General features: G+C 36.7%; 1 protein-coding gene across 1 annotated transcript in view; it reads left to right on the forward strand.

Annotated features, from left to right (window-relative positions):
- The window catches only part of LOC108539968 (rho GTPase-activating protein 15), a 438,320-nt gene that overhangs the window by 24,589 nt on the left and 388,883 nt on the right, over positions 1 to 24,848 (forward strand). The window contains exon 2 of the mRNA XM_017888935.1: positions 6,645 to 6,823. Coding sequence (XP_017744424.1) covers positions 6,659 to 6,823 — 165 coding nt within the window. The 5' untranslated portion in view covers positions 6,645 to 6,658. The remainder of the gene's footprint in view (positions 1 to 6,644; positions 6,824 to 24,848) is intronic.

The raw sequence follows: 24,848 nt of genomic DNA on the forward strand, positions 1-24,848 counted from the left end.
TCAGCTTACAGAAGCGGTCGGGGAAATTAGACTTAATAGAGATGTAGAAGCCACAGGGAGAAAACAAAAGGAAAGTGAACTGGAAGGAAACTGAAATTAAAACGTTATTTTGGTAAATGGCTGCTGTGGTGGAGACAACAAACAATTGCAATGAGAGTTAATTACTGACCTGTCAGGAAAGTGTGACGCCAAGGTTGTGGCACACATTACTGGAGCTACCACGACCACAAGTCATTTCCACAGGGGAACAGACTTGTTCTATCACAGATCAACATAAGACCTTTCTAGGGGATAGAAATGAATTTCTCGGAGAAATACTATTTGTCTGTGGAGTTGCCATGAGCTCTTAGCAGACCTGGAGAAACAGCTCCTCTCGTACACGCAGAGAAGGGAATGGGGTCATGTCACCACAGAAAGTTTGTGCATGTTTAGGCAGAGGGGACCTTGGCTCCTTGTGGTGGATGTGCTAAATACACAGCTCCCTTGCCACAGAGTGAAAACCCAGGCTTACACTCATGAAATAGGAATTCCCTGAGTGTATGGCCATTGCTTTCCTCTGAGATTTTACTCACAAAACTCAGTGATAACGTGTGTCTTGCAGAAGCATCCTTCTTTTAGGGAAAATATCAAGTACCTAACAAAATCTGAAACTCAAGAAAGGCTATTCTCAAAGCAAAAATCCCTGCAAATTCTAAGATTGTGATAAATTTGGTCATTTTTTAACAAGAAGAAGACATAGGGCTATTGGGAAATAGAAATATGGTGTTTTTCACACTAAAAAATTATATGAATCTCCAAGCATACTTTAATACTGTCCTCAGAAGGCATAAGAAACATTGTTTCTTTCTGCCTCTAACTTATAATAAAATATCCATGGTTTATTTACTCTAACAAATATTAGCAAGGGTGAGTTACACATTTTTAAAGTAACAAACTTGGTCAAAGACATTTTCTTATTGACAATGCTTTGCCAGGCTACATACACTGGTATATACTAGGTTCCATATTTGTTTTACATTTATACATTCAACAAACATTTAAGTCTTTATTATCTTGTCAGGAAGCACAGGAACATTTACGAAAGATTAAATAGAAAGACTTGCATGATATATACCTAATGTGGCTATGCTATGATCATTTTATCTGCCAGATGTTCTTTACATTTCTTGTTACCTTTTCTTTCCATACACAAGGTCCACTTGATTTGGGGGTCTATGGCAAAATCAAGGATGCCGGGTGGTGTGGGCCCTTAGTGCCGTCCTAGAGTTATTCTGAACAGGATGTGACACCTTGGGGATGATGTTCAGTATACCCAAGCCTACATTTTCTCTGTTCAGCAGCATAAAGATTATGTCATAGTGCCTATCCAGTTTTTCCCAGCTCAAAAATTTCTTAATATAGTTTTACTTTTAATGCTGTTGATGTGAAAGAGATGTCAAAAATACACATTCTAACTCAAAAGGGCAGGCTGCTGAGCCTTAGTGTAGTTAACAGAATGCAACAAATAATTGGGAGAGCAGGTATGAAATTTATGATTAGATGAAATATCATGTTCACTCCTATTTGCAGTATGAGTAGGGAAATCAAGCCCAGAAGCCCAGGACACCATCAAACCACGTAGGTTGAGCAGAGCCAAAGTTCATGTTGCTCTTATGAAGTGCATTCTCATTACTGCTTCCTGTTTTTAAGCAGGATTGAAAGGAGAACTAGTGCAATATCACAAGGTATTCTTGCTCTTCTGTTAGTACATGTAAAATCAGGAAGTCTAGAGAAATAGTGAAGCCAGTCTTAAGTGATTTACATTTCAATTTCTAACTCAGGGATATTTATTTGGAGAGTTTAGTAAAATCAATGGATAGCTCAAACACACGCAAAATGAGCCAGTTCTTCAATATTTTCATTAGTTATTCACCAGTGCTCTGTATGCCTCCTGTAAGAACATAAACACATAAGGCATCAATGTTTTCTCTAACAAAACTTAATAGTAACGATAATGATGATGACATGAGTGGGTGACACGTTCTAGGAAGAACAAGGGGAATACTGAAGAGGCACACAGATCAAGCAAAACTTAAACTTCATATGACTTGAAGTTAATAAGCCTGATGTTACTAAATTACATAGAAATAAGCATAAGCAAATATTATTGATTTTACAATCTACTAAATTTAGAAAATTGAGGGTCAGTGAGGATTGAAAACATGGGTGGAACAATAGAATATAATTTAACATCCCTGTGAATATTTTTGGAATAATAATGCAGAAAGACTCACAAAACTGGAGTTCTGCATTCTCTTTCAGAGAACACCCTGCAATTAATACAGATATTCCTGTAAGGACAACCACTCCTAGGTTCTGAAAGCCAAGTCAATATGGACTCTGGGGTGTGAGGGTTTCTTTTGAGTCAATGTTGAGCAGGCTTTGCAATGGAGTTTCTTCCCTAGAACCTTATTTCATAAAGGCTAAAAAATAAGACCACCGTGGCGGGGACATTGCATCATAAAGCTCTAGGAGGTACCATTTTCTAGAATGCAATGTTAATGTCCCATCCCCAGTCACAGATCCTACCGCCCCTGAATTTATGTAAGGGCATAAATAGAGTGGACTGATCAATGCTCTTCTACTCTAAGACAGTTCTTTCATGTAGCCAGAAGAGTTTCCAGTTTGAGATTCAGTTAAATGCTTCCTTGAGAGTTAAGGGAAGGTCTGACTGGTATAATATTGTATTAGCTAGTCTAATTATCCCCCTCCCATATGCATCTAAGTGATTCATAGGTAGGGAAGAATGGATGATGGAAATTTTTATAAATTTTGACTCTGTATTTAGATTAAGCCTAAGTGAATGCTGCAGTGGGTGCTCTGGCAGCTGAAATATGAAAGGATTATAGGGTGTCTACTAGAGAAAAAACTGTTAGGATGTAGGCAGGGGGAAACCGGGGAGTTGAAAGGGAATAAAGAAAGGGCTCTATGTGGGACCCCAAAACAACTTGCAAAATATGGCCTAGAAAGAACTCTGTCTGCTTGGAATGAGAGGCTCCTAATGGGATGAATGAAAGGAAATCATCTCTGAACCCACAAGTACAGCGGTTACAGGTCCCACAGCCACTGACACAGCTGTCGTTATCATCCTGTTAGATTTCCATCCTCAACCGTCCTCCTTCTGTCCTGCAGCAGGGCTCTGCTTCCCTCTTAATTGATCTCCATTCTCAATTCATTCACAAAAAACACTGTGTGTTATGTATGTCCAGGACAACACATATTCTCTTCTTCAGAGTGTCTAGAATACCAGCCTCTCTGGTACTGGTTGGATTAGAAGCGATGAGACTCTCAGTCAATCATTCAGCCAGATGAAAGATAAGCAAGATGATCAGCTATCCCCACAGAGAGGTCAAATGCCATGTTCTCTATGAAATCCATTGTTTCTTTCTTTCTTTGAACCTCCCTGGTACTTTATGTTCCCTTCATGACATATTTCAACACCTACCTTATAATATCCCAGGTATCTGTACACCTTTGCATTGCTGAATCCTTTGCCAGAAATGTCCAGCCTAAACTGACTTAGCTCTGGTGTGATCTGATCTTCTCTTGCAGGCTTACTCTCTCTTCACCTCCCACTTCCACCTGAGTTTAATGCCATTGCTCCTCTCCCCACCTGGGCACGGCCCTATTCTCAGTAATTATTGATTGTTTCTCTATTGCCCTCACCAAACTCCAAGGCACTTGGTAAACAAAGATTATCTCTGGTCTCTAAAATGGTGCCTGCCACTTAGGAGAATCTCAATAAGGGTTGAAGGGGTATATGTATGTCTTCTGTTGATAGGAATCTTTAAGACGAGGTTTTGTGTCATTTTGCTCTGTCTCCCCAGAGCAACATAGTGGTCTGCAAAATTATAAATACCCAAAGATTTAACAATAGAAGAAGAATTATGAAGTAGTATCAAATCAATGACCTTGCAGAACAAAGTACGTGGGAAGCAGAATAAAGAGAACAAACTGAGTGGAGAGGGTGTCAACAAAATGTAACGGCAGGGTCAGATGGAAAAGGAAGTGAGGACTGGAGAGGAGACAGTGAGCAAATTAAGAGAAATAACATTAACATTGTGGTAGGGAGAGAGATCAGCCTGATGGAAAGATCTGAGAAAGGAAAATCTTGAAAATATTTTCCACAACCTATCCCCAAGAAAACAGAGGTGGGGAAGCCAGATAAAAGGCTTTGTAAGGAATCCAGCCTTTTGACAGTAGCACATCAAGAGGCAATTTATGGTTTGATTGTGAAATCAATATAGGAATGCAAATTTTGATTTGACACTGAAATTTGTGCAGCTTCTGAGGAAACAACATGTCCTATAAATGGTGCATGGTTGGGCTATGTAAACACTGTGGCTAGATGCTCTTGACCAGAAGAGAGTGGCTTCAGCCTGAGTGATTTCATCCACCAATATTACAAACACACTGTCCTTAGAGTTTGAATCTGCTGAATAATGTGGGAAATCAACACTTGAATGCACTCAAAGGAGAAACGATTTTTCTAGAAAATATACGATTTTCTTCTTAATATGTACTTCAAATTTTTATTTCATATGTATTGAAAAAACTCTTGCATTCTCAATTAGATACTTTTGAATAATACATTACTCATGTAAGCACATAGAAAGGAAAATAAGAGCAAAATAAATTGACTAAGCAATTACTAAAACAACTTTTCTATAAACATCTTTGTGAGTTATAACTGAAGAATCACAAAATGCAATTGTTTAACGTACACAATTTGTTCATTTTTAATATGTGTAAATGCCTATGAAACCATTACGACAATCAAGGTAACAGACATATCCGTCATCGCCAAAAGTTTGTTCATATCTAATGTGATCCATACTTGCCTCTATCCTTTCCCTAAGGAATTACTGATCAGCTTTCTGTTAGCATACCTTAGTTTGCATTTTTGAGAATATTATATAAATGAAATATACCAATAAATCTTCTTTTCCTTCTCCTTCTCCTTCTCCTTCTCCTTCTCCTTCTTATTCTTCGTCTTCGTCTTCGTCTTCATCTTCCTCCTCCTCCTCCTCTTCCTCTTCCTCTTCTTTTTTTCGGCTTCTTTCACTCAGCAGAATAAATTTGCAATTCATCCATGTGGTTTTATGCATCAATAGTCTGTTCCTTTTTATTGTTTATTGTTTTCATTGGGTAAACCAAAATGTGTCTACCTATTCACCTATTGATGTACATATGGGTCTTCTTTTGGGATTAAAATAACTGCTCCTCCACCTCTTTCTGTCTGCCTGTTTTACTGGAAACATTGTGAGTCTCTCTGATCCTCATTTTTTTCTATATAAAATATAGGTTTAATGGCTATTTTATAGGAATTTTTTGAGAATCAACCATTGAGCACATTGCTTAGCACACAGTAGATACTATTAGCTTCTTTTCTAAGTTGTAGTTTAATTACCTTACTAGGATTTATTGTAAACTAACATTTTTCCTGCTTTCAAAATGTTTCCTTTCCTATTCATCTTAGTGTCTGCCTGCTTGGCCATTAGAATGAATGATTCTAGCCTCATTGTCCAACAAACATGGGGGTAGCTATACACTTGCCTCCTTAAAACATGATTCTTCTTTTGGATTATATTCACTCCCATAACTGACTAGTCACAGTTTTGTTCACTGTATACAGTGCTCGGTGCCCCCTATAGGATGTCTATTAGGTTAGACTTGGAGACAAGAATCAGTCAGGAAGAGGGCTGTTTCCAGAAAATAAGAAAATGTGTTTGTATTGTAACCATTCTGTTTGTAATGAGATGCTATGTTCACTTGAGGAACTTTTGGGGAGGGGCATTTGGAGAGGATTATGGATGAGGGGCTCAGCTAAAGCTCTACCAGTCCGCCCTCTGGTGCTGCCACAGTTTAGTTCTCTTTGTTTTCTCCCTCCAAATTCTATTTTTTCTCATTGCTGCTCCTTTAAAGTGTGGCCATACTAAATTTTCTTGCCTAAATCAGACTCCTTCTATTAAAATAAATGGTGCTGATTTTTTTCTTCATATTCTTTATAAATATGATGTCCAACTAAGCTAGCAAATCTAGTTCAGTTGGCAGATGGCAGTGGATGAAGGAATTTTAATTTCCCCCTGTGGCTATTGTGAGTGGAGGTAGGGACTCTGGGGTCTGTTTTGCTCTGACATCAATTTTTCTTACTTAAATTTGACCTTATTCATAGAGATTTTTGTTCACCAAGAAAGGGTGCTGATGGTAGCATGTAGGGGTAAAGTGGGTAATAGACCAATGAAGTTGTGCATAAAAAAGCACATATCCTCAAGACGATTGGTTGGCAACATCATTTCTATATAAGGAAAACTGTATCTCATTGCTGTTAGGAGTTTTTTAATGGAATTAAGAATCACAGTCTATCATTGTGCTACCTATAAACTTCTGAAATCCTATGTTATGTACAGTGCTATCCACATATAAAGGCCCCAACTGACAAAATAACTTACAAAGGAACTACTTTTTTCTTCACCACTGAGAGAAGTGAAGACTCTTGTTTATCAACTTTTAATATCTTGATGATTAATAGGGACACTCCATGAAGAGTTTTTCATGGAAAAGCATATGTTTAGAATAACATAATGTATTTTATATTTTCTCAGGATAGCACTATAATATGCAGAAATCTACAAATTCTGATACTTCTTTGGAAACACTGAATTCTACCCGCCAAGGCACAGGAGCTGTGCAAATGAGAATCAAAAATGCCAACAGCCACCATGACAGGCTCAGCCAAAGTAAATCCATGATCCTCACCGATGTTGGGAAGGTCAATGAACCTGTAAGTCAAATATTCCAAATATCCCAAGTTCGTTGTCATGCAGAATTGTGAAAAAAAAAAAAAAAAAAAAAAAAAAAAAGGCTAATTAGTCTTGTTTTATTTGTTTTCCTAATGTGCATGAGAAAACTGTTTTTGTAATGCATTTTATCTTGTGTATTTATAGTCATAATAATATCCCCAGTTGCAAGAGAAGAGCTGGGCTTAATCCAGAGTGATAAAGTGGATTTGGAGCTAGACTGAAGAGCACCTTTGACTCATTTTAAGGGCCTCTACTATCATGCTTCAGTGTCATAAAAATAATGAGGTTATGCTAGCATGTGGTGTTTGTACTTCCAAATACAGTACATCACTTTGAAAAGCCAGAGGCTAAAATTAGCTAAGAATGAATTGAGGAAAAAAAAATCTTAAAAAAAAATGTGAAAATCTCTTCCTTAAAATCTCCCTATAATATACGATACTGGAAATTATGATTTGATTTGGAGTGGGCTTAAAGGATTGAAATGCTGTGGCTATTTAAGGTTTGGAAAGGAAGCCATTTTGTCTCGATAATGTATCATTAGGAAGATTTGAAATAAAATAGTTAGAGATGAACTCTACTGCCAATTGTGTCGCTGGCCCTGCATGCATCCTGAGCCACTAAACCCACTGATTGCGATGAGTCTCCTCTGTTTAATTTTCTTCCATAATGGTGGTAACTTGCAGCTGAGGCCATAGGATGTTACAAAATTATTTATGTAATGTTAGCCACTCTTTTGGAGCCCAGATCTATTTTGTTTCTCACAGTGAGAGCAAGAGCAGGGAGAAATAGGTTAGCTGGGGACAGGCTGAGTTCCAGTCACTCTGCAGAAACATGTGAGCTATTAATTGAGTGTTCTGTTAATATCATGGGGGCCTATGAAATATTCAGCTTCCTAACTGAGTTATTAAATGAGATAAACTTGCTGAATAGCATGTTACCAATTGCATTTATTCCCCATTTTTCACTCAAAAAATTAACCCACAGCAATCTTAGGAGCTTGAGAAATATGTGATTTTAATCATTCTTTCCTCAGGTGTTGTAGACAAATTTAGCATGAGGAAGCCAGTGATTATATTTGGGGAGTGAGAACTACATCCTTAGATAAAGTAACTAATGAGATATGCATTTTCCTTTATTTACTTTCTCATTTAAAAGTATTGTCTCCTGGGAGGTACAACACGGCCAGCCTGACTTTGCTTTTAAACTAGCTAAAATGTTCATCAACTATGAACTTGAGACAGTGGTTAGAGTAAAGTATTGGAATCTCTATAATGTATTATCGGTAAGAACTGTACCTTTGAAAAAGTTTAAAAGTTAAGTATATTTAATGATGCCTAACATATTTTATTGGCTGTGTTTAACAAAAGGCACTATGCCGCAGTTGTTTTTGACAAGCATGAAAACATCACAGCATGAGACTGCAAAAGGAATTATGGAGAGAAATTACAAGTGATCCATCTCTCAATGAATTATCCACCTCAATAGCCCGCAGAACTCAGCTACCAATTAACACCTACTTTATTACATGTTGGGATGTACTTAATAACTTTCATGTGTTTATGCACTATTACCTTGACTGATGCCTCTTGTACAATTAGGCATAATTGGCATATCAATATGCAAAAGTTAAAAGGATTAACCCTCTTAAAACTAATGAGCATTTCTGTATCCAGCTGCTAAATGAGACAAAATTAGCATTTTTCACTTTTGGGCAGGATTTTATCATGCAGTTTCTCATTGTTGATATTACCTTGTTACATAACTTTAGTTTGGGGGGTTGTATGCTGGACTGCTGGAGAATAAGAGTTTTCCAAAGTTAAATTAGCTATAATTATTCCAGCTTTTGTTTCCGCATTCTTAGCCTGGGCAATATGTATTCCTCGATAAGGAACAAAAATAAAAGTTACTTTTGGTTATGTGTGCTCAGTGCATAATTATATAAAAGGGGTATTTTAGTGAGGATGTGTCATTTCACTGAGAAAACTTGGCTCAGAGATACTGTATTGAAAGCTTGCCATGGCACTAATTTTCTTTCTGTCTCAGTTCTTTTCATCTCTTTTTTCCATGCACAATTTTCTGACTAGATACTGACAGAATGTAAAGTATTTTGGCATATTTATTCAAACAAGCCTGTTAAAGTTATCTGCTCAAGCTAAACTAAGAACTTGATTTTTCAGAAGTTGGGTGGTGGGGTGAGGTCAAGGGGAAGATTTTGAATTTAGAGGTGGGAAGTGATGGGTACTAAAAATGTGTGCACAAATTCACATGCAGTAGGGTTTGCTGTAACAGAAGCGCATACATGTAGTCTCTACAGAGAAAAATCAAAAGTATTTAGAGATCATACATATGTCATGCATCCTACTTAATATATATGGCATATGCATACTACTTGTTCACTAGTATAACAATTATGCAAATCTAATATGACTTACTGGACTATATAATAACACAAGGATCTGATATTACATTCATCATGACTTAATTCATTACAAAAATGATAAAAAATTTTCTAGGGTCAAATCAATTCTGTAATTTTCTCATAAATTCATAAATTCCTCTCATAAATTTTGTTCAATTAAAATGTTTTTAATGTGACTCTTAACTTAGAACATAATACAAAATTCTACTGTAAATGTAAAAGCTTTGATTCTTAGTATCTTAATTGAGGAGTACTACGAAATGTCAATATAAACATTTATCCAACCCTAAGCTATGCAAACATAGGTGAATTTACTTGTTAAATTAGAAATTTTGATAACCTAAATGTTACAGGAAAGCATCTCAGTAAAACAGATATGAATCCTCCATTAGTATTTTATTGGTGATGTGCATCATTTTCGTTAGACATCAAATAATCATTCTAAAATTCGGTTAATAAAATCAATGCCTTTTCAAAATTCAAAGAGGTTACTTTTTCACCTGGGAAATGTTGGAGAGGTGGGCAGTTTCGAGAGGGGGAAGTGGTTTGCAAGAAAACCGCCCATCTGAGAGAGAGATCTGGAGAGCTCCCTTTGGTGGGGAAAGTACGGTGTTTGGTCTCAGCGATTTGTTGTCCCAACCTGAGCAACAGAGTGAGACCTCGTAAAGGTAGACAGCTTATTTACTAGAATGTGCTAAACAGAAAATCAGACAGCTGAGGACCGGTAGATGGGGGCAAGTGAACTGTGCCTGTTTAAGGACCAAAAAGACGAATGTGCAATTCAGCAAATAGTGATTGCAGAAGGTTTAATGTGGCTTTGATGTTATTTATAAGAGAGATGCTCCTGCCTAATACACAGTTTAGAATAGATATTAATGAGGAGTTTAAATAGCCCGAATCAGGAAACTGCAGACATATGATTTGCAGGCGAGAGTAGTTTCAGCATTTAATGCTAGTGTCTTAAGCAACAACGTGTATGAATATTCACCGTTTCCATCTTGTAAACCCCACAGAAGGGCATTACTTCATTCATGGCCATCATGAACAGGAAAATATTTTTTTTTAATTGGTGTTCAGATAAAGACTTAGGTGGAGCCATTTTTAACTGTGAACATACAAGATTCCTTTTACTTCCATTAACAGACTGTTTGTTCACTTTTAAAATATATTATCAGAAGAAAAGAGGAAACAATTTTCTTTTGTTTCTTACTTCTGTGATTATCGGATACTTGCCAAAGTTGTGGCTAGCCAAAAGGCAGACATAAAATTGCTACTAAAATATAAACCTTCTGTTTAGTAGAGTTTTAAGAAATATTATGAGATTGTAGGGCTTGTCCATGTTTACTTCAAATCAAGCTTATAGTTAGGTTTGAGGCTTTGTTTGTATAAATTGTCCTGAAGTGGATTCTGATATTTAATTAAAATGACACTAAATCACATTGAATTGATAAGACTTGGCATCTCAAACAAAGGTAATTGCCCGTATTGGTTTTGTGCAAAAATAGCGCTGCTTGGAAAATGTGCAGCCAACACAGACTGTCAACTCCATTTATAGATCAATATGTGAAAACCATTGATCAGGCAGGCATGTGTAACAGTAACACTTTGCATTTATTTGTTGTTTTTATACCACATTAAGGCTTACAGGATTATAGGATTCCTAAATATTTTGACTTCCTCATAAATATATGATCTGTTGCATGTTAATTAAATGAGAGTCTGCAGCCATTTCTAAAATTGTTTTTAGTTTGATGATTTCCTTTTATTGCTGTGGATCGTATGATCTGAAAATGGATTAGTTTCCTTCTGCATAAAGATTATTAAAGCTTATTTTAATGTGTCCTATTTAGTGTAAGATTTGTCTGTATTTTTGCTTTGAAAAACATAGATACAGACAATTATGTTCTCGTAGCGAGTGGCTGATCTTTTTTTATTAACTGGACATTCTCAGCGCTCAGGGTAGAATTATTTCCTGACATATTTTGCACACCATGTAGATAACGGGTTGTCTTGATTTCCCTGATAGAATTTCTTTTCTTTCTTTTCCTTTTGTCTAGCTCTGTAGTATAGGCATCTGACCAAACATTATGTAGAAAATAAACTGATCATCTCAATTAAATTCTAGACACACACAAATATAATTTAAATTCTATTTTTCTGATTCAAGAACAAGCCTTATGAACTGTTCTTATACACTGCATTCTTCAGTTAAATCTTTCTTATCTCATCAATGTAAGGACAGTGTTTTGTTCCTAATCTTTATTGGACTATTGTGGATGACATTTGTAAGCCATTTTGGTTTATAACGAAAAGCTGGAGGACAGTGGAGTGAGACTCTCCAAAGATCCAAGCCTCTGATATGACTACACAATAATGTGTCTTCCACTGCAATTTTCTTTACCACTGAGATGGCAGTTTTGTTGAGATTTTTTAATATTTTCTATATACATTAGGAGTACTGCTTTCAAGACAGTGCTTTTTATACAATATTAGAATAATAAAAGAAACAAGATTTTAGAAACAGCAACAAACAAGCATGAAATTCAATGGTTTTCTAAGGTATTTTGCAGACTTGCTGTAGAACAGATGAAAAAGTTTGTCAGCTAGAATTTTGACTTTTACACAATGTGCCCCAGGGGAGAAGAAGATTCAAAAACCACTGGAGATTTCTTTCCTTGTCCTTGCCACCCTTTGCCATCTCATGCTGTGAAAATCTTTAACTCTATTTACCAAGCACAAATTGGACTTGCCAAGAGGTTCAGAAAGTTTATGATGACAGTGAAGAGTCCATACTTCAAAGAAAGAGCTAGGGCTCTTACATCCACATATGTGGCTGTGCCGTTTCCATCTTAACCTGAGCATAGCAAAATTTGTTTATAATCTCCTACTGATTGAACATGGTGCTGAATGTACATGAGATACATTTTTTTAAAAGTTAGTCCTCTGATTACTAATTTGAATCCAAAACTCTAACCTTGTTAGCATCTGGACTTATTTCCATAATAACAACCCCTTCAGAACCTACAAAGTAATGAATAATTGACAACAAATGAAATGTTTTGATAGTTGTCGGCACAAAGCATGTTTAATGTTTTGTGTTGCTTCCTAGCTAATTATGTAGATGACACATTTGTCAGACCTTGACTGCCATTAGAAACGTGTTTCCAGAGGGGAGAAAAACAGGCTATTCATAGAGTAATTAACTAGAATGCTCAATGACCTGTGAGAGATTCAAATCGCTGCCAGTTCAGACATTGTTTTGTTACAGAGCAGAGGGGTAATTAAAATTCCAAATTACAGTCCTATGATGGAGCATTTGTTTGTTGACAGTATACTCTTACTCTAGTTTGTTAATTTTTTTTTAAATTGCTTCTAATCCATTTTATAGCTTTAGGAGTTCCGTCTTTGAATTTACTGACAGCTAATATTATGGTAAATTGTACTTCAGTTGAGTACTGCGTGCCTCACAATTTCAAGGGACCACAAGGTGGGTGGGATAAAATAGCTGCTTCTCAAGACTGACAGATCAGGTGCTGTCAGCAAGAATGCCTCTAACATGGAATATCTTGTCAAATACTGCTTCCAATTCCATATGAGGAGGAAATGAACTAGTGGAAAATACAAAGGTAAAGAGGAAAGCAACAATGAACAACTAGAATGGAGCAAGAAAGCTACTCTCCCAATAAGAAATGATTGATTAAGTGTCCTGTTACCGAGGAGGAGAGAAGAGTGAGAGCTGAGGATGATTTGGGAAATGGTGTTGAGATTGTGGTGCTGAGTTCAAGGCAGAAGATGCGGCCGTCTGTAGGAGGGCTCACCTAGATCACCCAAAGGGTGGCATGTTTCACAGTAACACCTTTCATCTCAGGTCAATAACAAACCATGGAATGACAGGTATCATTCATGAGCTGTTTCAAGGAAATACCGGGATAGTTTACAAATCTAGAGGGCTAAAGTAGTCTAAAAAATTCAGTTCCAGTGGAACATGTATTTAGGTTGCTGAAAGTGAGAATATAGTTTTATTAAAAAGATCTGACAGAAGTCACACGGTGTTTGATGTAGGCGAACTGACAGAGGCATCCAGTGAGCGCTGATTATCCCGAAGTCACTGTCAGCTAGGATTGATTTTCACTTTCTCCGTTTATGTAACAGTTCCTGTAATACAGCTGACCCCAAATCACGTTACCTTGTCATTTCTCTGCATGGATCAAGAAGAGATGAGCTGAAAATAGCTAGACACTGACCTTGAACTTACCAGAAAAGTGAGAAGTGACAGTGGGGTTTTTCTGTAGTTCATGTACAAAGACGAAGGCACACTGTTCCTCTGTCAAGTTCACTGCAGCAGCACAAGGGGGCAGAGCAGTACTAGAGATTACAGGTAACACAGCTTCTGCAACAGCATGGAAAAAGACTCTGAAATGCAGAGTTAGAGCCAGAGGTCTCATTTTACATCTTAGTGTAGACATAAAGGAGAATTACTGATGAATCAAAATCTCGGGTCCCGTGACGTTCATAATCAGTAATCTAAAAGTGTACATTCTAATTAAAAAAGGTTACCTAATACGCTGCATGCCAGCAACTATGCTTTTCCACTAAATTATTTGCAGCATTTCTTATTTAATTCGTATATTACTCTTAACTCTAAAATAACTTTGGAACCATAGTCAATATTATTAAGAGAGTTTTAATTTATGGCATACTCCCAAGGTGATATGTGTCACTTTACATACAATTGTGTCAGCAGATGGGAACATTCTTTACATATTTACCAGGTATTAACACCCAAAAATTAAAACTGGAGAGTGTTTAATGGCAGCGTGCACTCACAAACAGGTAAAAGGCAAGCTAGAAAATGGTGTTTGCTGTTTGATTTACATTTATTTATGCCTGTACATCTTCCCATTTTAATACCTGCCTCAATTTTCAAAAATGTATTTTAATAGATCATCATTATAACCTTGATTAATCTAAAACACAGTATGTCAAACATTTATCCTTTGCTTGCTAGCACTTAGTTAAGCTAAATCATTGCTATACTGATGCTGAATGTTTCTGATAAATGCCACTTTAAAATCTTGGCAAGTGAAGCAGAGAACTGAAGCAGGTTGAGAAACAGAAGAGCAAACACTGACTCAATTATCCCCCAGGTTGTAAGTGCCTTATGTAATGGCACGGTAGCATCTTTGCTTGTGTGATGGCACAATAACATTTTTTGCAGGCCTCCACAATAACTAGACTCTTTCTTGTATACAGTAGATTCTATGTATGTGTACATGTAGTATATGTATATATACACACACATTTCTTTATATAGATATATAGAATATATACATATCTATGTATGGATACATATAAATATATGGAGAGATGTATATGTCTATAATATATATTTGGACCTATTTTTATATTCCAGGAAAAAATCATAACATATATATTTATAAGCTGAAATATCAAGATTGCCTCAAGGTTCTTCTTCTGTAAATATAACTCAGGACAAACTGACAATAAGAGCAGAGAAACAAATAGACTTCCAATATGTTTCAGGGATAAAATAAATAGGAGATCATTCTATTGCAAAGAATGTGGCAGAAAATATTCAGAATATCTGTGTCATCACAGAAATCTATAGTACCTAGTTTTTGCCCTCTGGCAGAAGAAAAGCACAAGTCCTCTGACTTAGAAAGATTTTCTATTTGGAGGAGGCAATATAAGTGGGGGCGGCGGTGTGTTTATAGCTATAAAATTTGTGTGTCTAAAAATGACACCTTCGAAGGCAAGCCTGAGGAACAGTTGCATTCCTTGAGAATCACACAATTACTTTGCCTTTCTGTGCCTCAGAGAGTACAGTAGAGACCTCTTGCATGGCCTCTCCTAGGTGGTAGGAAACCCATCCCTAAACGGTTGATTAACCTCTGCTTCAGAGGTCAAGACAGACATAAAGGTGTTGTCTGCTAATACACTTCCCCAGAGTTTTGTTTTTTGTTTTATTCTTTTTCTTTCCACTGCCTTCAGTGTGCAAGGCTTTTAATAAGGGACTTCAGTCCCTGATGTGTTCAGATTCGGTTTATTGTTACCATCTGTTTAATTATCCTCTCAGGTTTGTGTTGGGAAGCATTAAAGTATTTTATCCAGCCTTTGAATCCCTGTGTTCCTAAAGAGATGTGGGTAAAGTACATGTCAGTTTTCAAAGAGCATATTAAAAACTGATAAGCAGAACCATCTCCAAACAATAACATGTAAGGCAAAGGCATTTTTTTACATTAATGCACTTACAACTAATTAGCAAATGTACAGCAATGTGGCACTCTCACGGAAATGATGCCATCTTCTCTACATGCAATCTCATATGCTTCTCCTTTGAGGTGATGGATTTTCATGATTCCTATTCACTTCCAATGCACTGACAATAAGTTTATTGGGGGAAGAGATATGGAATTTGATTTGTAATAGGACATATAATTGTCATATGTCAAGCAGATTTGTGGATGTGCTAAAGTTAAACATAAATCACATACCCAAAGAAAAAGGACAGAATGTTTGGGGAAAATGAAAAAACCCAGGGAAAATTCAGTTATGTGATTTTTTTCTCTTCTTCCTCTTGACTTTCCTCCTCGTTATTATTATTATTACATTTCATGTCATCATTTTTATTACTACATTGCATGCTTTTCTTTTCTGGAGCAAAAGCAGCATGTTGCTTCCAGTAAGCACTATAGTCACCATTGTATCTGGTGCAGTTTTCCATGTGCAAATACCATTGATAACAAAAATTACACTGGATGACACAGACATGTTATCAGTTTATGTCCAAATTATTTTATGTATGACAGTTACTGAAATTTTTTGAAACTATAAAACAAAATTAAGTGTAAATGTGTAAGTAGCAAAATGTTTTAGACGTCAGACCGAACCCTGAAAATCAAAAGGAAATAAATCATGCTTTTACTTCCTAAATCAAACAAAGAAGCCAAATGACTAATAATTATTCCTCTTTATGCATCCCTTACACGGTGATTTCAATAAACTTTTTTTTTCTGAGATTCCAAGATGTTATTAGATTAAAAATGTATTTGAAAGTGTTCAAAATGGTAGTTTTGTTTTATGTAAGTACCTTTCCACAGTACCATAAACATAAATGACCAAAGTACTGATCTCTTTTTATTCCTTTATGAAGAAACCAATGCTGCTCTTGCCTTATGCTCTTACATTATTTTTGTGAAGGAAGAATAGTGATGACACCAACTTTCCTCCACTACTTTTGGATACTAAACCTGCTTTCTTTCCCACAGGGTAAAATAAAGCTGCTGTCTTCATATTACCAATGAGAAGGGACATGTGTCTCCTTGCATTGAACTGTCTCAGATCATATCATGTAGCACAAAGTGACCCAATATAGGAAGACAGGAAAACAAAGTGACAGTTTTGTTTACTCTAATATAAACTCCAACATCAAAACATGGGGCAAATCCTAGAGGCCCACTGCCAGATCCCATGAATTAAATAGCAAGAGCTGATATTCTGTACTTAAAAAAATGTATTCAGGGGATATTCTGTAATCAGCAGCGAAAGGTTAACAAACAAATAAGCTTAGCTCAGGTTAGACAAACTGAGTGTAACTATCACTGTTTTTAAAGCCATGAGAAAGTGAATCTGGCTGATATTTGATAATACATCACACACTGTGGTCTTACCTATTGATCACAGGCTGACAATGGGTAACCTTTCATGGCAACTTCCTCTTTTGCTATGAATTATTGACAGTGTTAATGCCAATAACACATGATCAAATAGACAGGAAAGAAATTTACATTCCTGGATGTACTATCCTTAACCTCCATCCCTTTAACATCAAGAAAGACAAGAAAAGACAGAGACAAGAAAGAAAGAAAGAAAGAAAGAAAGAAAGAAAGAAAGAAAGAAGGAAGGAAGGAAGGAAGGAAGGAAGGAAGGAAGGAAAGAAGGAAGGAAGGAAAGAAGAAAAGAAAAAATGTCTTCTTTCTTGTCTTGAAAATGCTAATGAATTAGCTTTGACTTTTAGACAGGTTATTCATGTGACATCCTAATAATTCTCATCCACAACGCAATCTGGGTAATATAGCCCTATATTTAAGGGAATCTTGCTATTGTTATTTTCACCCTAGTGTCCTCTAATAATTTATAGATCCTAGGAAATTTTACTCTAATGGTGTGTCCTAAGGTATCTGCATTAATAATTCCTGCTCGCCACGTGGTCACCATCTCAATCCTGCCCCTGTGTGTGTCCCTCTAAGAGTCCCCAAAGTGGGAAGTAGGAGAACAAGTTTCATCTATTCATTTCATCTATTTATTTATGTATTGGTTCATTTTTATTGGCACTAACAGTATGTCAGAGACTCCTTTGAAGGCTGGAGACATAAAACAAAAAAGTTTCTCTGTCCTCTAGGAGGTTACATTCAAGTGAGGTAGAATCCTTACCTGGAATACCCCAGACTCTGCTGTTAGCTACCTAGACATCCTCATTGCCACTGCCACCACCACCTCTTCACACTAGTATTAGTGTCATGTACCTTGCATTTTACCAGAAATACTGTACACCATGCTTAAAAATGGCCTGTAAAAAACAGATGTTCACCTCCGGTAGGATGAATTTGTGTGTGTTGTACATCTCAAATGACAAGCTTTGATTTTTCTAAACTTCAAATTATAAGAGTTCCACCTGATGTTAACCTGCTTTAAACTCCCTTGCACACTTTGACCTATTTCCTATGTCTCATGTTTGGTGTACCCAAGCTATTGAAGTGCTTTCTTTGGTAACAAGTCAAGCTGCTAGTGTTCTTATCTGGTTAGATTTATAATGCCCCTTTTATTCATCATTCTTTCTTTTTCCTTCTTCTTTAGTCTTTTTTGAATTTCTGATAAACTTTTCATTGAAGTTGAAATAACAATTTTATGAATACAAATAAAATGTTAATGTGTTTTATGTCTATAACTATTTTTGTTTCAACATGAAAACTGAACACAGACACAATTTAAACTTCTACAGAACATTCAAAATTTTCAAGTTCTTGACTTAAAAATTTTACTTTGATCTTTGCTACTGGAGTCTGACTAAGCATTGTCCTTCAAGTATGCATAATTTATAGGGTTGATTGTGGCTTGTACATGATCTAATTATAAACCTACCAAAGCAGTTTTTATCATTAGTGTTGTTCTTATCTATTCTTTGTTCTTATCATGCCATTGTAACCTTTCAAATACTTGCTGGGCAGTTTACTAATGTGCAGCCCACCAAAGTGATTACATTAACCAGGAGACAAAATAGGCTCTACTGAGACCTCACAATTCCTTATTTTTCTTACATATGGATTATGGGACAGCAGTCTCACTATGAGAATGGACCAGGAAACTCAGATTGGATTCAGTACTCATTTAAGACCATGGTTTCTCACTTTCTGACTGTTAACCTGAGCTTGCCACTACTCACGCTGCCCTTTCTAACTCTGAGCCCCTATCTCCTGTCTGACTGCTTTGATGAAACCAGTCTTGGAAGATCCTTGTTCCCCAAGATTACCAACACGTACCTAGAACTCCGGTTGCTTTTTTTCACCTATGCTTCAGAGGCCTGTTTCAGACTTTTCCTCATCAAAGACAATGACAACTTCATGTCTACTATTCACACTCTAACGTGAGAATGATGGGTCTAAACAGGGGTTATCATAAAGTGGCGGCTCCACCCAGCCAATATCACCAGAGGTACTTTTTATTTGGTTGGAACGGTGTTTTTAAAAATTTGAATTTGAAAGTCTTTAATTGGAGTTGTGGTGTTTTCCTGCAGGTTGCATTACCTGCTTGGCCCTAAGGACATTTTACTTGGTATTCTTAAAGCTATTCTATTGACTGACTGTTCAGAGGTGAGGACATAATGTGGTAAGTCAGAAAATGACAATTATTGGTCATAAATTTGAAAACTTAGAAGATGACAGTCGTTAGGCATAAACTTAGAAGTGCAGTCTTCATCACATTTCACTGACGATAGTGCAAATAGTTTATATTACATAGCTAAACAGGAATTTTCTTATTCGGGTTTTCTCATTTGGACTTAATTTCAATTATTTATGCATTTATTATTTTAGAGACAGGTTCTGCCTGTGTTGCTTGGGCTGGAGGGTAGTGGTGCAGTGGTGTGTTTATAGCTCACTGCAGCCTTAAACTCCTAGGTGCAAGTGCAAGCAATCCTCCTGTTTCAGCCTCACCAGTAGATAGGACTACAGGTGCCCACCATCAATCCTGGCGATTTTTCATTTTTTTTTTCTTTTTGTAGAAATGGAGTCCTGCTGTGTTGCTCAGGGTATTCTGGAACTCCTGGCCTTAAGCAATCCTCCCACCTTGGCGTTCCAAAGTGCTGGGATTACAGGCGTCAGCCACCGTGACTGGTCCTAATTTCAATTTTAGTCTGTTAAATTATTGTAAATTAAGAAACATCTTGCTGCCTTTCAAGTAACACTAAAAAGTAACCATGGTTTTCTATGGAAAAGGTGTTCTCTTGTCATCAAGTTTTAAATATTCTGTTTATTCTGGGTTACCTAGGGTTTAACTGTAATCATTCTGAAAACTTGAAGAGAAGCTACTTTGTATTTAGTGAAGCAGTGTACTTGTAAATCTTTTCACAAAGAATCACACAAGGCCCTTAAAAATGAAAGAAATGACGGTAACATTTCACAATATCGTACAAAATTTAAATCAACTTCGATTTGACTAGTCATCTAATTATCATCTTTTACTTTACATTCTCACTAATTAATTTGGAGACTTAAACTTGGTTAGAATTTTTATTTCCTTTTCCATTGACATGTAACATCCATTAAGAAATGAAACAACAAAAAATGAACTGTACAAACACAGTCTCCACTCACTTCTTCATAGCCAAAATGTCTTTTTTGGGAGCATCTGCTTTACCAAATAGAAGCTTTAATGGATAGAGACACAGGTTCACATGAGGAAGATAATGCTACACGGCTAAGGGCCTCTTTAGAATCTCTCGACTTGCAACTGGCATGTTGAATTCCACCTAAAGATGTATTTTCTTTTGCCTAGACAGTGCTTTCTCCTTTTTGCTTTTTAATTGAGCTGACATATTGACATTCTGAGATTTCACATGAAAATGTGTGTTTGTGACATGTCTCAAAAAATCAGAAATTCTGGCATCTGGGGCTGGTTCCCCAAGGAGCAGGCAATAACTAGCTGAAGCTAAGTATTTCTTGCCTCCTCTAGATGGGGCAAACGCTCCCTAGTTCAAAACAGTCCAGCCAGGACCCCTTCATGGGGTGTTTTTACCTATCTGGCATTTGAGTTGGTGATGCTGGCTTCAGCATATCTATTCCAACCTTATTTGTATGTCCGCTGAGGACCATAAGAAACTGAGTTGTCATGCAGATAACTGCAAAACTCGTGTCTTCTCTCAGTATAACTTTTCCAAGTTGCCTGCTAGGTAGGAAGAAGCTTTTGAAATAGGAGGAAATAGTTATTTCATGTATTCAGGTGGTTGTTTGCATAAATGAAACTTTGGAAAACATTATCCTCTGCTGATTCCCAAAGACACTAGTGCCCCTGGGACACACCAATTGCCAATGACAAATCAAAGTATCAGTCGTGGGTAGATATGGAAAGCATTTGTCCCTGAAGTGGACCTGCCAGGTTCAATCAGAACTGTCAGTGGCCAGTGTTGGAGAGGTAGTAATGCTTTCGTTTGTTAGTTATGAGCATGATACAGGTTCAATAATCTGACCAGTAACATTTCACTCCAGTCAGGATTAGAAGTATTTTTAGAAAGTGAAAGCCAGATGTAAATTATCCCCTCAAGTAAATCTTCATGATGCAGATTCTATAAAAATTGTAGAAAATTTCTATTGTCATTATACCACCTGTTTTTATAAAGTCCTTTTGTCAGGCCTGGCTCTGTACCTTTGAGCTGCTCTGTGTGCCTCACTCTGCCATTTGACCATCACTTTTCAGCAAATGAGCTTCCAACACCCACCTACATTCTGAACCATTATAATTTAAACCACCCTGAACTCTTATTCAACCTGTTCTTGATTGATTTTAGCTTCTGATTCTTAGGGAAAATCACCTCTGTGTTTTATTATTCTTCCTGCAATAATGTCTGCTGACTTCCCTCCTCAGCTACAATTCACAGTGAGCTCTCACATTGCAATAATACAAGTGTTTACCCTGTGGGGGCATCTGTATGTACTTGGTATTATGCTAAGTGTTATAACTTGATGAGAGGCTACTTTGTATTTAAGTGAAGCAGTGCACTTATAAAGAAGATTTGGTTAATCCCACACCACCACCACCAACAACAAATAAATGATTGGACTGAGATGTAACTTTAAAGATATCTGATACCAACCAAAACTCAAGCTTCTGACAGCTGAGTCGCACTCTGTGTTATTGACCCTAAGCCCTGAAACTCTCCCTGCTGCATGCCTTTATGGATACATTCTGCCATGTTCAATGTGGCTGAAAGAATGAGTGGGAATCAGATGTGTATTCTGCGTTATGCCTATTACAATTCTATTCAACTTCAGAGAGCCATCTAAAACTCAACCTCCTGCCTAGTTTTCTCTGATTGACCTTTCTCTCGTCTGAACTCCTATAACAATTATTCCTTTGATTGATTCTGTAATTGTTCACCACGCACAACTTTAATGCATTTCTTTCTGCTTTATTTAAAAAACTTATTTATCCTCATTATCATTATTCAGCATTTTATGTGTTCATATTATAGATCTCTATTACAATGAAGACTCCATGAAGTCAGACACCATGTCTAACCTCAACAGAACTTTGATGAAAATAAGCATTTAATTTTTTTCAACCTAAGATACTTTAAAAGGTTTAGAATATTATGTAGCTGGTAACATCAAATAATATTATAATTTCTGGAGAAAACATTCCTGAAGACACAGAGAGGGCAAAAACACAAGAATAACAACAAAAAAATAGAATCTACAGATACCTCATAATCATAAAGCTAAAGGAGCTGAATTAAAGAAGAAAAATAATAGTTCAGCTATGCTTCACCTCATGAACATGAGTGACCTCAGGATGTCACTATTGTATTCATTGAGGCTGAAATTGGCAGCTTATCTTTTCTACTGCCTGCCTTGTGGTTCAGAGTTCATAATGTGCAAGCCTACCAAAAACTAGGCAAGCATCCCTGTGCTACACAGGTGTTGTTTTCTAAAACAGCCAGAATTCTGTTGCTCTTCGTCTTTGCCCCATCTTTCTATATCCATTTAGAGCCTGGAAGTCACAGGAAACAACACGGCAGGCAGAGTGGGGGACTGGCAGTAAAATAAGGCATCCTGGAGATTATGGTAACCACAATTATATTGCTAAAGATGCAGCTGGAGTTACAGTAAGCACCAGTAGAAAGGCAGGCTGGGGATTTAGATTTTTATGTATACTAACTACACCCTCACATCGACAACCAGGCTGGGAAAGTTGGAGATGATTCTACCTGTGTCTAGCAAAACTAAACTAGTAGTCTTGTTGATGAAAAATTTGATAAAGAATAATGCTTATCAAACTGCCTTAAGCTGTACCTAACCCTAAGACAGGAATCCACCTACTCCTATGAATAATGAATTAAGTCCAGAAATAGTCACATGACCTTCTGTAACCATTAAAGATTCCATTTGGCCCTATGTAGCAGAAAAGTGGACATAGTGATTGAAATAAATAAACCCATAGAGTTTTTTTTTTCTTTTTTCCTTTTTAAATGTTTGTATAACAATAATTCAGAGCAGTTGCTGTGCTTGGCTAAACACGTTATCAAAGACACAGGTTTATCCTTTTTCTCCACTTACCATCTTTAGAATGTAGTTTATTTCCTATTGCCTCTCTTCTCATGGCCAGCAGATGGCTGCTTTATCTTTAGCATTTCAGCTACATTCCAGGCAGGAAAGAAGACAAGCATTAAGGGAAAAAGGCATGTGCAAGATGAACCTGCTCTCTTTTAAATAGCTTCCATGGAAAGCCCATTCAGAAATCTCTACTTACATCTCATTGTTCAAAAGTGTATAAAATGTTCACGTTTAGCTTCAAGGAAGACTGGGAAGTGTGATTTTTAATCAGGACACTTCACTGCTGCAAACAAAATAACATTGGATAGAGATAAGGGCTAATGTAAGATCAGAGTGAAGTAAGAGTGAGGTGAGATTAGATCACACAGGGCTTTGCAGTCGACTGCAAGGAGTTTAGCTTTTTATTATTTGATGCACAATCAGAGGCCATGAAAGGATTTTAAGCACATACGTCTCTCTGTTGGGTAAAGCATAGGTTAGGAGAGGAAGAGAGAAAAAGGGGACACTATTAAGGAGCCTGTCCATCCTGTTCTCTATTCGATACATCATGGTGGCTTGTGCTACATTGGTTGAGTGGGTACAGATGGAACAAAACAATTAAAGGACATTTTCAAAACAAAACTGAAAAGAGTTGTAGAAGGGTTCGATGTAGGTAGAAAGAAAGTAGGGGTCCTTCGAGAGCCAAGATGGAGAAACTGGGGGGACGATAGTGCCAGTCACTGAGACAGGAAGAGCCCGATTTCATAGGGGTCTGGCGAGGTGAGATGTCAAGTGGGTCATATTTGGTTGTGAGAAGCTTGAGATTTCAGTGCACACCCAAGTGAAAGTGTCATAGGGACAATCAGTTATGTGAGTTTGGAGTTCAGAGAATAGATATGCCTTGGAGATATAATTTTGATGTCAACAACCAACAGATTGTATTTCATGCTACAGAAATAGCCAAAATCCCATTGAGACAAAGCGAAGAAATAAAAGAGGGCTCGAACCTTTAAGGAAGCCTACAAAGAAGTTAAAACACTGATTGGAAAAGTGGGAGTGAACCAGACGATGTCAGTCGACATCTAATTTCGAGAAAGAAGGGGTGCCTGAGAAGACTCAAATAAAAAATATATATACATTCACACAAGGACTTAGGTAACTATGGATTCAGTTTCTTTAAAGACAAAAGTACTTCAAAGGAATTGAAAGAGTCAAAACTAGTAGATACAGATATTGGTATATATGACCTAAAAATATATATAAAAAAAAAACAGAGATGTTTTATGTACAAGAATTTTGGATATAATTTATAATCATATACAAATATGCATGGTTATACAAGTAGTATTTATACTTATATATTTAAATGTAATGTATGTTTTGATAAAATCTAAGCAATTTTAAGAGATTGTTCATATATTTTAAGTATTTTCCTCTCCTGTAAAAAAAAACTGAAAATTGTATTTGTACTGTTTAATTTCCATAAACGGTTATCAATTCTGGTTTCAAGAGAGGCAATATCTCAATTACAACATCAAGGAAAGAATAGAAAATGTCTGGAAAATGATAACTGGCTTCAACATGCCAAAAATAAATTGTTCAAAGATAGAATCAAGAGCAAACATCAAGGTAAATATTGAAAGAAAAAGCACACACAGATAATAAAGAGTATCCCACAAAACTTTTTAAAAAAAACCCTTCTAATTTTATCTCGAATAAATTAAGTAGATATGAACTTTATTTTCGTTTGCAGTTTGCCCC

Source organism: Rhinopithecus bieti, unplaced genomic scaffold (genome assembly GCF_001698545.2).
Source record: "Rhinopithecus bieti isolate Rb0 unplaced genomic scaffold, ASM169854v2 scaffold_17743, whole genome shotgun sequence".
In the NCBI taxonomy this organism is placed as follows: Eukaryota; Metazoa; Chordata; class Mammalia; order Primates; family Cercopithecidae; genus Rhinopithecus; species Rhinopithecus bieti.